General features: G+C 36.3%; 1 protein-coding gene across 1 annotated transcript; it reads right to left on the reverse strand.

Annotated features, from left to right (window-relative positions):
• Positions 1-307: 307 nt before the first annotated feature.
• LOC107549726 (serine protease HTRA3-like) lies at positions 308-16,617 on the reverse strand. The gene is made up of 9 exons (XM_016230902.1): positions 15,877-16,617; positions 7,661-7,760; positions 6,345-6,567; positions 6,052-6,246; positions 4,251-4,283; positions 3,810-3,924; positions 3,611-3,668; positions 3,409-3,504; positions 308-834 (listed from the first exon to the last, which is right to left on the reverse strand). Exons 1-9 carry the CDS (start codon positions 16,289-16,291, stop codon positions 666-668), a joined length of 1,404 nt encoding a protein of 467 aa, XP_016086388.1. The 5' UTR covers positions 16,292-16,617; the 3' UTR covers positions 308-665.
• Positions 16,618-16,799: the final 182 nt, after the last annotated feature.

A 16,799-nucleotide genomic window follows, 5' to 3' on the forward strand; every position in this document is an offset into this window, starting at 1 on the left:
TTCAGCAATGAATGTGGAGACATTTATAAAGAAGAGAATCCACATATATATATATACTGTATATATATATATTTGAAATTTTAAAAATGTTCCCAGCTTAACATTTCATTGTAGATTCATTGTGGACTGGGTATAAAATATTACCAGCGTTGTCTTTTTCTACAAAATACAGTACTGCAATTATTCATATTTGCAATGATCTAAATCCTTCACCGCTTCAAACCTGCTTCGAAGAGAGTGTGCTGTTATGAAATGCCTTTCATATAAAATCTCTTAGGCAGACTTGACATGACCGAATGTTCCCAGCTTAACATTTCATTGTAGATTCATTGTGGACTGGGTATAAAATATTACCAGCGTTGTCTTTTTCTACAAAATACAGTACTGCAATTATTCATATTTGCAATGATCTAAATCCTTCAACGCTTCAAACCTGCTTCGAAGAGAGTGTGCTGTTATGAAATGCCTTTCATATAAAATCTCTTAGGCAGACTTGACATGACCGAGATTGCAAAAGCTCAAGGTTAGATTCCTCTCAGCTTGTAAAAGAGGTCCCTGTTTTGTAGAAGGATGCCCTGTAAGACATCCCTTTGGCCATGACAGTGCATGACTGACATGATAAAATCAATGTCTTCAGTGAGAGTTCGATGGTTCATATTTGGGTCTCACTGCATGATGACATCAGGCTCAATGTTGAAGAGCAGGTCGTCGTTGCCTCTGCGCACCTCCAGCAGCAGAGTCGTGTCTTGGTTGAGCGCTTCCTTCAGGTCGCTGGTGCTCATCAGAGGCTGTCCGTTTAACTTAACCATGATGTCCCCATCTCTGATGCCCCCTCTGAAACACATTTGGAGAAATTATACAGTACATTTGTCAGTTGTGTGCTTGAATTTGCTAATTGTAAAATAAATCCTGACAGGTGATCAGGACATGGACACAGAGAGGAGCAATATAAATACTGTACGTTAGTACTGTACGTATTAAATAATGGAATAATTTTTCCAGTATATTATCTTAGAGCCTCTGCTTAGAAGAAAACTCCATTTGCTGAGGTAATTTCTATTACAGTTGATAACTGAGACACATGCAAGATGGCGCCAGTTGCATTTGTATGTAACAAGAGCGAGTCCACGGTGTGATATGAGTGACATGAAAGTAGCGCTGGTTTAATCTACTCACATGAGCGTTCTGATATCCACCTTATTTTTAACGTAAGAGTGGGTGCAGCCATTTTTGACTTGAATGTCCAAGGCTGTTTTTCTAATTATTTACCTATACCCATTAATGAATCAGAAGTATTGCACATTTACAGGAAATAGCTTACTTCCATGTTAAAAAATCAGATGGATACAGTGTTGCCAAGGACCATGGTGAATATTAAGACATATCTAACTGCTGAATGCAGGAACTGACCAACCAGAATTGAGTGTTGCAGAGAGTTGTGTAATAAGTTTGGATAACAGTGAATCATTTTTCCAGTATATTATCTTAGAGCCTCTGCTTAGAAGAAAACTCCATTTGCTGAGGTAATTTCTATTACAGTTGATAACTGAGACACATGCAAGATGGCGCCAGTTGCATTTGTATGTAACAAGAGCGAGTCCACGGTGTGATGAGTGACATGAAAGTAGCGCTGGTTTAATCTACTCACATGAGCGTTCTGATATCCACCTTATTTTTAACGTAAGAGTGGGTGCAGCCATTTTTGACTTGAATGTCCAAGGCTGTTTTTCTAATTATTTACCTATACCCATTAATGAATCAGAAGTATTGCACATTTACAGGAAATAGCTTACTTCCATGTTAAAAAATCAGATGGATACAGTGTTGCCAAGGACCATGGTGAATATTAAGACATATCTAACTGCTGAATGCAGGAACTGACCAACCAGAATTGAGTGTTGCAGAGAGTTGTGTAATAAGTTTGGATAACAGCATCATATTTGGAGTAAATAATTCAACATTCTTAAAGGGTTAGTTCACCCAAAAATGAGAATTCTGTCATTAATTACTCACCCTCATGTCGTTCTAAACACGTAAGACCGTTCATCTTCGGAACACAAATTAAAATATTTTTGATGCATTCTGACAGCTCTCTGACCCTCCCATAGACAGCAAGGGTACTACCATGATCAACGTCCAGAAACATAGCAAGGAGATCGGTAAAATAATCCATGTGACATCAGGAGTTCAACCATAATAAACGAAGCTACGAGAATACTTTTTGTTCGCGGCTGACACAGAACAACATCCGCTGTTTGCGTTCAGTGGATACTCTCCAAAATGGCACCAGGGTGACGTGGAGGAGACAAATTGTTGAATAAAGTCGTAATCTTATTTTTCTTTTGTGAACAAAAAGTATTCTCGTAGCTTCGTAATATTACGGATGAACCCCTGATGTCACATGGATTATTTTACAGATCTCCTTGCTAAGTTTCTGGACTTGGGAACATTACAGTTGCGTTGCTGTCTATGCAGGGTCAGACAGCTCTCAGATTCCATCAAAAATATCTTAATTTGTGTTCCGAAGATGAACAGAGGTCTTACGGGTTTAGAACGACATGAGGGTGAGTAATTAATGACAGAATTTTCCTTTTTGGGTGAACTATCCCTTTAAGTCTTCATATTAGAATATGTAGTAAGAAAACCTCTGTATTGTCCTATGCCCTTACTTCTCTAGGTTTGGGCCATTTTTTAAATTCTATTATTGAATTTGAATGCAATGTTTTGCCACAATTTTATTTTAAAAAATTCGAGGAATCTCAGTTTTGTGTAAAATGTTACAATTAGACGTTGATAATACGACCACATGACGATGCAGCTGATTAACCAGGCTCTGTAATGTAAAACATATCACTAAGTGGCTGTTCACACAGAATGTGTTATTGCATTAAAAAATATGCAAGGTTAAGAGATGCGAGTTGAACTTTTAACATGAAACGCTGCGAAAGATGCGAGTGAAACTCTAGATTTTGGCTAAGACATATTTAGCAATTTTCTTATTGTATATTATTTCTGAAAATGTAGGATATGTTTAAAAAATATTTGCCTTCAAACTTCGTGTACCTTTTCTGAAACGATATTTAACAAAGAGAATGCTACTTGAATCATGTTGTAATTGCATTTTTAAGTTGACTAGTTAAATGGTAATCAATCGAAATCGTTATCTTGAATCGAACAAACGTTTTGAAAAAAAGATCAAGATTAAATTTTTTGCCATATCGCCCAGTTCTAAACAGATTTATTACATAAACCTTGTATTTATTATTATACACATCTGTCATTTCTCTTTGTAGTTTTTTTTTCTTTGTTATCCACTGAGCGCAGACAGAGATAAACTACTTGGCTTGGAGTTCCGAAGCACAGCTACAACTGAAAGACCAAAGTGCATCTGGTTTGACTGATGCTTACTTCTGAGCAGGGGAGTGAGGAACCACCTCATGGATGTAGATCCCGCTGCTGACATCAGGGAAATCAGGATTCTGCTGCCTCAGCTCTTCCACCAGTCTGGAGGAGACAGACAGAATGCCTCACATGCACACAATGACTAAACAGCACAGCGGTGTTCATTTACATGTGTTGTGTATAAGCGTCTGTAGTGAAGGACACTCACGCTTCTGTGATGGTGAGCATTCGGATTCCAATGAAACGCTTCTTCACTGCTCTTGTCTCTGAAACAATATGTAAATGTGTAACATTTAATCGTGCAAGAATGACTCTCAAAAAATAAAACATACTTTTAATATTAGATGATTCATATTCTGATCTCCTCTACAAATTCCCTTGTACAGTACATAAACTGCCCTGTGTACCTTTGTTTTGCTTTCCCAATGAATCATTTAAGAAGCGAGTAATCCTGTCTGAAGGAATGGCAAAAGAGATTCCTGCAGCTACCTTCAGGGTGTTGATTCCTATCACCTCTCCATCCTTATAGAAGACACATTATGAAGAAATATTAAATACAGTATCAGTATGTCTGAGTATTCAAAGGACACCTAAAAATTAAAATACTGTCATTTGTCATTGTATTGTACCCATGTTCCAAACCTGTATGTCTTTCCTTCTTTTATGAAACAAAAGGTGAATTTTCGAGCAGCAGACAGACATTTAATATTCAAATGATTCAAAATTCACCTTTTGTGTTTCATGCAGATTTGTAAAAACATGAAGGAGAATACATTTTTCCAATTGAATTATTCCATTAAGTCCAATGTCGGAGAAAACTGGCACACATCACAGTATGAAATAATTACCAAATTAACGAGTGGTCCACCTGAGTTCCCATACTGAGAAAAAAAGAAAGAAAAATAATTTATTGGTGCTCAAACTATTTTACACATGTTATCAATATAGGATTAGATTTATGCCAAAAGTACTGAACATAAGTGTTGAAGCATTGAACAAAAATAAAAATCCAAAATTTAAAATGAAATAAAAATCTCAGACTTCAAACAAACAGCATCCACTCTAAAACTTAACAGGAACCCTCCATCAGAATTGCATGTGAAATAATAATTAATGTTAATTATTGGAGCTTAAACACTTTTACATACCTTATCTAAATGGGATTAGATTTGTACCAAAATTACTGAACATACATTTTTAAGCATTGAAGACAAACATAAATTCAAATCCAGGGATGGATTGGTAATCTGGCATACCAGATTTTTTTTTGGCAAGAACTGGCTCACCATGCAGTGTCAGCGGCCCATGGGTTTATCTTCTGTATTGACAGTATAAACCCAATCACAATGCGCCATTGACAGAGCAATGAAGTATCCTGCTCCGCCTACAGTGTATAAATATCGCTTCACCCCTCCCCACTTCTTCTCCATCTCTCAAAATGAACAGACCAAAGCGCAAAGTGGTGCTGACAATCTCCAGGATAAGAAGCTTAAAGATTTGGAAGCAGATGCACTGCAGTAGCCTCTGCAAGTTTCTGCAGCAGCATAATCAAGTAAAAGAGCAGGTGAGCCAGGAAGTACAAGCTTGTTCTGTTGTCGATGACGAGGCCCAAAGGGACAGGCAGGATGAGGAGATAAGGGTAGCTGAATCAGTTAGGAGTAACAGTGACTCGCAGGGAGTAAAAAGGGAGGTAACCTGTCCTAATGTGTGTGTGTCATAAAGATGATGACTGTTAATTAAATTACACCAAAGTAATTACTCAGTCAGTGCAACAGGAGCTGTTTGGTGTTGTTTTTTTAGGTAGCCGACTGGTTAGTTTCTTCAAACAGTCACAACTTTGATGGACTATTATAACACATTAACTCAATGTTGCTTTGTAAACATTAAGATACATTCATTATCGATATTTGGATTTGATATGACCCTGTATAAACTGAATATTTAATAGGTTATCAAATAAATTAGAACAGCTCCATGCATTAAATGTTGAAAAAACAACTCTACTCATTACCAGTATGGTATTAAATTGTACAGATTTTAGCAAGCCTTTGTCAGTTAAATACCTCAATTAGTCATCTCAAGCCTGGTTACAGAAGTGAAGGAGAGAGTGGAGAATCAGGGAGTACTGGGTGATGTCTGACTGGACTGGACTTAAACAGGTGTACACAGTAGGTACACACTGCTAAACACACACAATGTGTGTGTATTATGAACGACAGTGTATATATATATATGGGTGTTGTCCGACTGAACCGATTTTGGATTGTAGTGGTGGGCCGCCTGGACCAAAAAAAATGCAGGGATGATTTTTTTTGCTCCAGTCCAGCCCTGTTCAAAACTGATGAAAACCAACTGACAGAGTTGCAAATGAAAACTAAAATAAATAAAAAAAGGCAGCAAATATGAAAACTCTACTAATGCTATCATAAAGTCTGATGATCAATAAGGAAGCTACATAACCATCAACAAAACAGGTTTTGACTTTTTTGTTTTAAAGTTTAAAAATTTATATTTTTGTTCAATAACTGAACAGTTATGTTCAATCCATAAGCATTACTTCAGAAATTAATTTCAGAGCTTGTCTTGATTTCTTATGCAACAGCCAGTGAGACTCATAACATGTGTTATTCTGGTTATTCTGTCTCTTACGTTGATGATGGCGTCAGTCTGGATGTAGTCCATGTCTGAGTCACGGAGACCCAGTTCTTTCCCATCTCTCTGTGCAGTGCTGACTATTCCTGTCGTCACTGTGTTCTGCAGGGCAAACGGGCTGCCGATAGCAACCACAAACTCACCCGGGCGCAGGTCTGCCGAGTGACCCAGCAATAAAATGGGCAACTTTTTCTGCAAAGGGGTTGTAGGAAGTATTTAAGAAAACACATTTTGACTTCTGTATTATAAAGTCAGGTCTTACAGTGCAATAAAAACAGGTTTAGTCTTACCTGCGAGTTGATTTTGATAGTGGCAATGTCAGATTTCTTGTCAATGTCTTTGATAGTGGCCTCATACACATCCCCATCACGCATCTGTACTTTGAGTCGCTGATGACCCGAAACAGGTGTGATGCTGGACACCACATGAGCATTAGTCACGATCAGCCCAGTCTCTGACATTACAAAACCTGAACCACTTGATAGCGGAACCGTCCGGCCAAAGAGGGGGTGGCTAGTGGGCAAAAGCCAAAATATAAAGTTCCCATTATTTAGTTTCAAACATTTGCATTTAGAGTGATTCAAAAGATAATTTTTTTTGTATAACTTATTCCCTTGTGAAAAAGAAGCACACTTAAGCATACTTTCAAAAAGAATTCTTGGAAATAATATAGCCTACTTTAGAATATACTTTGCAAGTGCAAATGGAATATAAAGTTTTCAGACCCTTATCTGCATTAACTGCAATTCAATTAAAATGTATTATAGTTTAACTTTATATGAAATGCAATTAACTGATCTTAAGAGCACTTTTTAAAAGTAGGACTTAAGTACATCTTTCTATATAATTTCATAATTACTTCTATTGTATTTGAAAAATGGTTAAAGTTTACTCTTGCAATGTAAATATACTTTAGTGTATTTGTAATAAAGAAGTTGCAATTAAGAACATTTAAAATGTATTAACTTTAAATGTAATATTGAAATACACATTACATCAAGTACTGATGTGTAATCAAGTACTTTACATGTGATTTAGAATGTGAAAACATCAACGTACGTGCACTTCTTTAAAATATGACAAAAGCTTATTAAAACAATTGTTTAAAATGTACTTTAAAGTAAAACTTTTAATTGTCATTATGATATGACAGTAAGTGTGTTAAGAAACAATCATGGAAGTGTTCTCTTTTTAAGTACACATACTGTAAGTAGCCTTTTATTCCCTTAATATTACATTATCTGCAAGTGCAGTTTTTTTGTTTTAGATTTGAAGTACTCTGCTAGTGCATGTTCAATGCGACTAAGCCACACTTTTTTTCAGAAGGGTTTATTGTATTTCAAAACATTAATTCACCACAAATGTATAGTCTATGTTTCTATAAAGACATAAGCAAGCCTATACAAAACAATTGTTTACCCAGTTTCTCCATGCCACACTCTCTGTTCACAACTCACAGTTGTGTATGTGTTCAGCTAATTTACAGACAAGCAGTGACCCTCACACAGCTGTGTTTGCCAAGCACCTTTCTCACTTCCCCACAGTTTTAAAGCCCCGTACAGACGGCTGCCACACCATGAAGGTGTTTGCAAGTGTTTGGGCTTACTTTAGGAACAGCTCAATGTGCACCACAGCAGGGGCGATCTTCTCCACCACGTCAGCAATGAAGTTGAATTTGTTCCTTGGGCTGCTGGGGTGTGTGGGACCTATACTAGCAAAAAGAATTACTCATGTTAATAATTCCACTCTATAAAATCAAATCAAAACCAGCACCATGTTTTCTTCTGTAATGCAGCTACTGTCTTTTTATAAACCCAAATAGTCTTTTTTGGCTCAAGAGGGCAAGATTAGCAGGCATGCAGTGTTTAAATACTTTCCTTCAGATTCAGATGGTATGCAATGATGATAGTTGGAGAAAGTCTTTTCACACACAGGAAATGTTCCTCTATAATTGAGTCTAAAATCACTAGGTGGCTTTTATCCTTGCGCATGCTTGACTTGTGCTGGGTATGCAGTATGTGTATGAAAGAGAATGATGAAAGTGTGTTCGGTGTGTAAAGTCCTAGTAATTAGGCCATGTTATTTTCTGCAAACATCAGGGTGGTTTTCCCCTTGACTGCTGTTTCCTGTGACCGTGTTGGCACAGCCATCATTCCTTTGTGTGCACACCCTGATTGTCCTACTAATCTAAAATTTGAAGTTATTAAAGAATCAAGACCCTTTAGTTTAGTACTTGTTTAGTACAGTTTTGTCTAGGCCGTAATTTAGAGATAGGTTGCAGTCTATATAGAGGTTAGAATGCAAGAACCAGAAATGTGTTAAATACAGAAACAATAATGGAAAATTACCTAAAATTGTGTTAAAAGTTTGGAGACTTTATTTTTATTTTTTACTCTTATGCTCAAAAGGCTGCATTTATTTGATCAAGGATACAATAAAAAAAACGTAATATTATGATATATTATTATTATAATTTAAAATAAGTGTTCAATAGTTTTATTTATTTTTTTAATGCAAATGAATTCTGTGATGCCAAAGCTGAATTTTCAGCAGCCATTATACACTACAGTGTCTCGAGATCCTTCAGAAATCATTCTAATATGCTGATTTGGTTCTCAAAAAACATTTCTGATTTTTATCAGTGCTAAAACCAGCTCTGCTGGTTAATATATATATATATTTATTTATTTTGGAAACTGTGATCCATTTTTTTCAGGATTCCTTAATGAAGAGAGTTTACAAGAACAGCATTTATTTGAAATATCTTTTGTAAAATTAAAAATGTATTTGCTGTCACATTAAATCATTTTAATATGTCCTTGCTGAATAAAAGTATTAATTTCTTTAAAAAAAAACTTATTGATCCCTAAACTTTTGAATGGTAAAGTGTAAATATATATGTAAAGCTAGTATCAGTATACTGTATAATTCTAAAGCTTCATTCCTGTCTTTCTGGATGAATGAATTTAAGCTTTATAATTTGGAATCTGTGAGAAACCAAAATAAGCATGCAATGAATTACACTCAACTGTTAATCATTAGTCAAATGCAACACCCCATATAAAAGCACATTCCTGTAGAGCTGCATCACAGAGCTGTGACCTCTCAGATTTCACGACCAAGTAAGTCAACTTCTACTAGCAATGTGTGCAAATTCATTTAGACAATCACATATAATACTGAGAAACGTCACTCAACCCAAAGTCAGCTAGGAATAAACCAAAGATAAATGTCTACTAAAAATATGTTCTAAATAGTTTCCTCCTTCGCTTTTTCCAGTCTGGAGTGGTGAAAAGACGAGACATCAGAAGAGCAGCTGATCACACAATCTGGTGGAAAGATGATGGGCAGCATCTGTTTCTATGGCACTGGGTTACTTAAAACAGTGATTGCAAGGCTTAGTGTTTCATTTTCAGGTTTTTGACTTAGCCTAAATTGTATAGAATGATAGACTATAATTTATGTTTTTTTTAATGCTGTAATGATTTGGTGCTCTCCAAATAGCCATGGGCTTTTCTGTGGGTTCTTTTGCTTACAGTTTTGCTGCTTGCCTCACTACCGGGTTATTCACCAAATATATACACCAGTGTGGCCAGTGGCACTGCAGGGGCCGACAGATGACTGCTACCAGACTGACTTATTTAAACCTGGTTTTGCTAAATCAACAGACCTAAATATTTGACCTGAAATCTCAGGTAATATCTCTTGATATTGTGATCATTTCACCCCATCAATAGCAATTTAATCCAGATCTAGGTCACCTCTTACTGATAATGTGTCTCCAGAGAGGTACCGTTTCCTACGGTGGCCGAGGAGTGCAAAACAAATCACAATTCTAATTTTAAAAAAGAAACAAATTACAAACACAAATGCAAATCTAAAAAACAAAATAACAATTCAGAAAACACAACAACAATTCCTAAAACATTATAACAAGTCAAAAAACACAATGACAAATCAGACAAACCGGAAGAGGTAGGTATAGTTTGAGACAGCGCCATTGGTTTGAGAATAGATTACTTACCGCTGACTGGACGAGACATCTGTCAATCAAGTTATACAGGAAGAACAGCAGACTAGTGGTAGAAAGTTCGGAGATGGTATTAAAGTAGCTCAGTTTAAATGTATTGTATGAATTGCCCTTACTATGGAATAAAAAATATGCATATATTTACAACACTGTACTCTGTATTATATTACCTTTGAATCAGAATACAAAAAACTAGTTTAATGCTATTGCGAGGGTGTTTCTACAGCATCTGCGAGTGACGTAAATTTGACAGTTCTCTCTTCTGACTGCCGTTATCAGTATCTCTCTAATTTTTTTTTCTTTTGCTATTTGAGCAAATGGGAATGCAAAAAAAACAAAACAGGCAGAGGTGTGTTAAATTAGGATTTTTTTATGTGGGGCGGAGAGAATTTAAAGGGGAGAATATAAATACAAAATATTAAGAGTTGAACAGTCTTTTTATTAGGAAAATTAAACGAATTGAGTTATATCCAACAGCATTAAGATAGCTCAAAAGTAGAAAACGGCCTTATTGAACATACAAATTGATTCTCTGCCAGTAGGAGGCGCTTTTGGAACGGTTTCCCTCAAAACAGTTGTACACAAAAGCTGTGCAGCTCTCATAAATGTTACTTTATCAGGCAGTATTCAGGCATTATAATTTAGATGAGATGAAAATGACACTGAACGTTTGAGAAACGCCCCCTTTTTGGTCCTAGCTCAGTTTAAATGTATTGTATGAATTGCCCTTACTATGGAATAAAAAATATGCATATATTTACAACACTGTACTCTGTATTATATTACCTTTGAATCAGAATACAAAAAACTAGTTTAATGCTATTGCGAGGGTGTTTCTACAGCATCTGCGAGTGACGTAAATTTGACAGTTCTCTCTTCTGACTGCCGTTATCAGTATCTCTCTAATTTTTTTTTCTTTTGCTATTTGAGCAAATGGGAATGCAAAAAAAACAAAACAGGCAGAGGTGTGTTAAATTAGGATTTTTTTATGTGGGGCGGAGAGAATTTAAAGGGGAGAATATAAATACAAAATATTAAGAGTTGAACAGTCTTTTTATTAGGAAAATTAAACGAATTGAGTTATATCCAACAGCATTAAGATAGCTCAAAAGTAGAAAACGGCCTTATTGAACATACAAATTGATTCTCTGCCAGTAGGAGGCGCTTTTGGAACGGTTTCCCTCAAAACAGTTGTACACAAAAGCTGCGCAGCTCTCATAAATGTTACTTTATCAGGCAGTATTCAGGCATTATAATTTAGATGAGATGAAAATGACATTGAACGTTTGAGAAACGCCCCCTTTTTGGTCCACAGAGACCTATACTTGGATTTGTAGTTGTGTTTTCTGACTTGGTATTTTGCTTTCAGATTTGTCGTTGTGTTTTCTGACTTGGCATTTTGTTTTCAGATTTGTCGTTATGTTTTATGACTTGGTATTTTGTTCTCAGATTTGTCATTGTGTTTTCTGAATTGCTATTTAGTTTTTTAGATTTACATTTGCGTTTGTAATTTGTTATTTTGTTTTCAGAATTGTGATTTGTTTTGCACTTCTTGTCCACCGTAGTTTACTCCCTCTTCCTGTCACCACTGAAAGAACTTTTTACTGCCGATCTGGAAGCAGTTTGAGATTTCCTTTAAAAATGATAAAGGATAGGGTGTTGGTAATAAGGTCTTGTCCAAAATCAGAGCAAAATGGCAACCTCCACTGAGAACCCCACAGGAAATCATACTCGGTCTGCAGAGAACAAAGCAGCCCTATTTTCCAAACTTCTCTGCAGCTGCCATTTGCACGTTAAGTTTGAGGTCACAGTTCCATTTTTCAAAATACTCATGATGGTTCATCTGGTTATCAGTGGAGTTATGATATGTGATGGTCGCTAGAGGAGCTCAAGGGTGTTATCTTCTGAATGCAATATGACACATGAAACACCGTGGACTCACAGTATGTGTGTTTGTCTTTTTGTGCATCTATTATAATAGGTGAAAATAAAACCTGAACTCAACTAAGCTAGATAATAAAACTATTGTGTTTTGTAGATCTGCCTATTCATAACTGATGAACTTTGCAACACTAACATAGTTATTGAACTTATTTGAATGAACACTGAACTGGTCTGAACTGAATAATGACACTATTGTTATCTGTAGAGGTGATTTGTGACCATGGACCACAAAACCAGACTAAAGTCGCTGGGGTATATTTGTAGCAATAGCCAAAAATACATTGTATGGGTCAAAATTATCGATATTTCTTTGATGCCAAAAATCATTAGGATATTAAAGGGTCATATGATGTTGCTAAAAAGAACATTATTTTGTGTATTTGGTGTAATGAAATGTGTTTATGCGGTTTAAGGTTAAAAAAAACACATTATTTCCACATACTGTACATTGTTTCTCCTCTATGCCCCGCCTTTCTGAAATGCGTCGATTTTTACAAAGCTCATCGGTCAGAAAAGCAAGGTGTGCTGTGATTGGCCAGCTATCCAGTGCGTTATGATTGGCCGAATACCTCAAGCGTATGACGGAAATGTTACACCCCTACCATATTGTGATGATGCCCTGTCAGGCCGGAGTGATGATTCAAAAACATGAAAACCCATTATAAACGAGGCATTTGTTGCATCCAGTGGGGACATAATTATGGATTATAATGACTTATACTATCTTTTTACGCGTTGCGTTGCATCGCGCCGCGTAAACATAAAACCATGTCTGCATTTGTGATCGGAGAAATGACAAACAACAAGCCCTACTCTACACTGCCCAAAAAACTCGCTTTAAATATAAAAAATATAATATATAAAAACTCTTTAAATATAAAAAAAATGTACGTACAGTCCGTGAGTCAGAACAGCCAGCATTGTAGTCTACTCTACCAGGATCAGTAAACAGTCCTCCATAAAATGTGCTGCACACATCTGAATATTTGGGTTGAAGTGTTCTGGAACAGTGTTGTAAATACAACTTAACCACTGATTTCTAGTCGTGTCCATTTTTGGAAGGTCAAACAAAGTAGTTTCACTTTCACAACGAAACACAGCATCACACACCGCGGCCTTGAGTGAGCAGAAGCCGGGGGCTAGAGTGCGGAATGGCCGGAGGGCTAGAGTGAGCAGAAGCAGGGGCTTGCGGCAACCACATGTGATGACCCCTTCGTCCACGGTGAAAGCTGATCCAGTGATCCACAACGCAAAGTTGTTGTATTTCCTCAGCAACCAGAACGGATCAGCTCCAGGCATGACGAAGCAGATATCGTCCTCTTTTGGAAGGCCAAACAAAGTAGTTTCGCTTTCACAAGGAGAATAAAAGTTACGCCTTCTTTCTTTGCGTGAACATTTGGGTGGTGTTATGTAAATCTTCCCACATAGTGACATATGTATGTGGGGGCATGTTAGAATGAGCCGTTTTAGGTAGGTGTGGCTGACTCTTAACTTTTATAAAGAATATCTCTTTGGATTTGAGACTTTAGTCTTTGCAATTTTACAGATCTTCTTTATACACCAAAAACTTGTAACACTCCAAAGAGAAAGGAAAAATTTAAATCACATCAAATGACCCCTTTAAGTAAAGATCATGTTCCATGAAGATATTTTGTAAATTTCCTTCCATAAATATATCAAAACTTCATTTTTGATTAGTAATATGCATGGCTAAGAAATTCACTTGGACAACTTTAAAGGTGATTTTCTCAATAGTTTGATTTTTTTGCACCTTCAGATTCCAGATTTTCAAATAGTTGTATCTCGGCCAAATATTGTCCTATCATAACAAACCATACATCAATGGAAAGCTTATTTATTCAGCTTTCAGATGATTGACACTTAAGACTGGTCACATTTATAACTGAATTCAATATGTTTTATAATTGATGAATTTTGCAACATTGACACTGTTATTGGATTTACTTGAATCAACAATGAATCGACTCGAACTGAATAATGACACATAGCTCATCAAACTAATTCTTGTGTAGAGCTTTACAGCTGAACTGAAATAGGTTGATGAACTTTGCATCATTAACACTGTTATTTTCCTGCTTTATACTGTGATGTTTCGTTGACTTGATTTTATAAAGTGCGCTACATAAATAAATGTGACTTTACTTGAACTTGACAAAACCTCAGTATGCCCTGAAAGGTAAAAATGTTTCACAGATAAAATTTAAGAAAGTAAAATGTAAGTAAATAATATTTTTTCCATTTTAAAACTTCAGGGTGAGACTATTCTGTAGTAATTATAATTAGCTTTATATAAAAAAAATATAAAAATGATTTTAAAAAATGTACTAATAAATGCCTTTTTTTCATTTATAAAACCAGATTTTTACAAATATATTTCTTCTGAAAATTTCCTTCCATAAATATATCAAAACTTCATTTTTGATTAGTAATATGCATGGCTAAGAAATTCACTTGGACAACTTTAAAGGTGATTTTCTCAATAGTTTGATTTTTTTGCACCTTCAGATTCCAGATTTTCAAATAGTTGTATCTCGGCCAAATATTGTCCTATCATAACAAACCATACATCAATGGAAAGCTTATTTATTCAGCTTTCAGATGATTGACACTTAAGACTGATTTTGTGGTCCAAGGTCACATTTATAACTGAATTCAATATGTTTTATAATTGATGAATTTTGCAACATTGACACTGTTATTGGATTTACTTGAATCAACAATGAATCGACTCGAACTGAATAATGACACATAGCTCATCAAACTAATTCTTGTGTAGAGCTTTACAGCTGAACTGAAATAGGTTGATGAACTTTGCATCATTAACACTGTTATTTTCCTGCTTTATACTGTGATGTTTCGTTGACTTGATTTTATAAAGTGCGCTACATAAATAAATGTGACTTTACTTGAACTTGACAAAACCTCAGTATGCCCTGAAAGGTAAAAATGTTTCACAGATAAAATTTAAGAAAGTAAAATGTAAGTAAATAATATTTTTTCCATTTTAAAACTTCAGGGTGAGACTATTCTGTAGTAATTATAATTAGCTTTATATAAAAAAAATATAAAAATGATTTTAAAAAATGTACTAATAAATGCCTTTTTTTCATTTATAAAACCAGATTTTTACAAATATATTTCTTCTGAATTTTATAAATCAAACAAAGAATATCCTTTAATGGTAATACATTGCATTGTGCCATCTAAAAAGAAATAATAATAGGCTATATAAAAGTAACATGGCTGTGGTAACAGGGTTGAAATTTTCAGATCAGTTCAGAACTAGCTGAACTGTGCTCAAGGGCATGACACTACATAGTGTTCACACACTGTGCGTTAATGTGGGACAGCACCTTTTGTGGAATGACCCAGAAACATATGGTATGTCCCCATTTAAACTGCTACGGTTTGTGTGTGTGCGTGTGAATGGTGTAGGCTTGTATTTACTAAATGATGAAAACAGTATTTGACATTCTAGAAGCTGATGCAGAGATTTTAATCTAATGTCATCCTTCCCTATCCCTCCCTTTCACCACCACACTTCCATTATTAGGTCTTACTATTACTGTACTGGTGATAACTTTTGCTACACCACTATAAATAACTCACAAACAAACAAATAAATATTCCTGCACAGATTAAAGCAGGCCTGTATTCCTTTAATTAATAATTATGATTTTATAGCACAATTAAGTTATTTAATTATAGTAGGCCTAGATAGATCTATTTAATTATTACAATTTCAGCATAAATTAATACATAAATAATTTTTGATATATATTCATTACTGCAGCATGCCTTCCTCTTGCTATACACAAATCACTTACCTTGATTGCTTTTACAGGGTCCTTTGTGCAGGTTGGTGACCGCGGGTAGACCCTGCTGCAGCGCTTTCCTGCTCACGGCCTTCAGCTGGCAGATGTTACCGTACGTGTTCCCGTCACTGCCGCACACTTTACTGCTGTACCTGCACTGACACACGCCTTTGGACAGTCTTTTTCCAGACGGGTGCTTGCATTCCAGCCCGTCCCCGCAGGGAAGATTGTCCTTGCGGCCGCACGGCTCGCCCTCTCCCTGCGCGCACACCAGACAGCAGTTACAGCGGTCCGGCACATACCCGCTCGGGCAGCTCGGGCTCGGACACTTACTCACTTCACAGCGCTCCGGACACTTGAGTTTAGTATCCGCGAAAGCATTTTTGATGCACAGAAAAACGACCGAGACAAACAGAATGACCTGCATTTTTTTTGGTTTAAAATGAAAACGAATTCTCAGACAGTTCTTGGATAGTCAGTGTCCTCTGGAGATCACCATTACGCGTGAGATTTCCAATGCAAAAGCGTCTTTCAGATGAAATGTGTGCGTTCCTGCAGGCTCAGTTGAAAGACCAGAGTGAAAAGGTTGTCCCAGGAAGAGGAATGTTGCTTATCTAAGCCAATCTGATCTACTGATGCGTGCAAATGCTTTCTCGTGCAACTTATTAAAACAATGTAGCCTATGTAAAGCCTCTCGGTGTAGGCTATGGTGGAGTTTCATGTGCAGACCATCTCAACATCCTCGAGTGAAGTCTGCTTTTTTCTTCTCTCCAGAGGAGGCGGGGAATGTCCTTAACCTCAAAACGCTTGGGAAGTTCGACTCATTTCCGCGAATCGGTTCTTTCGAATCTTTCGTTTCAGAGAACCGGTTCAAAAATCATATTCAGCTGCTTTACGCGGCTTTTCCGCCTTAACTTACGTTTCATTAATAAAGA

This window comes from Sinocyclocheilus grahami, unplaced genomic scaffold, assembly GCF_001515645.1.
Source record: "Sinocyclocheilus grahami isolate Dianchi unplaced genomic scaffold, SAMN03320097.WGS_v1.1 scaffold379.1, whole genome shotgun sequence".
Classification (NCBI taxonomy): Eukaryota; Metazoa; Chordata; class Actinopteri; order Cypriniformes; family Cyprinidae; genus Sinocyclocheilus; species Sinocyclocheilus grahami.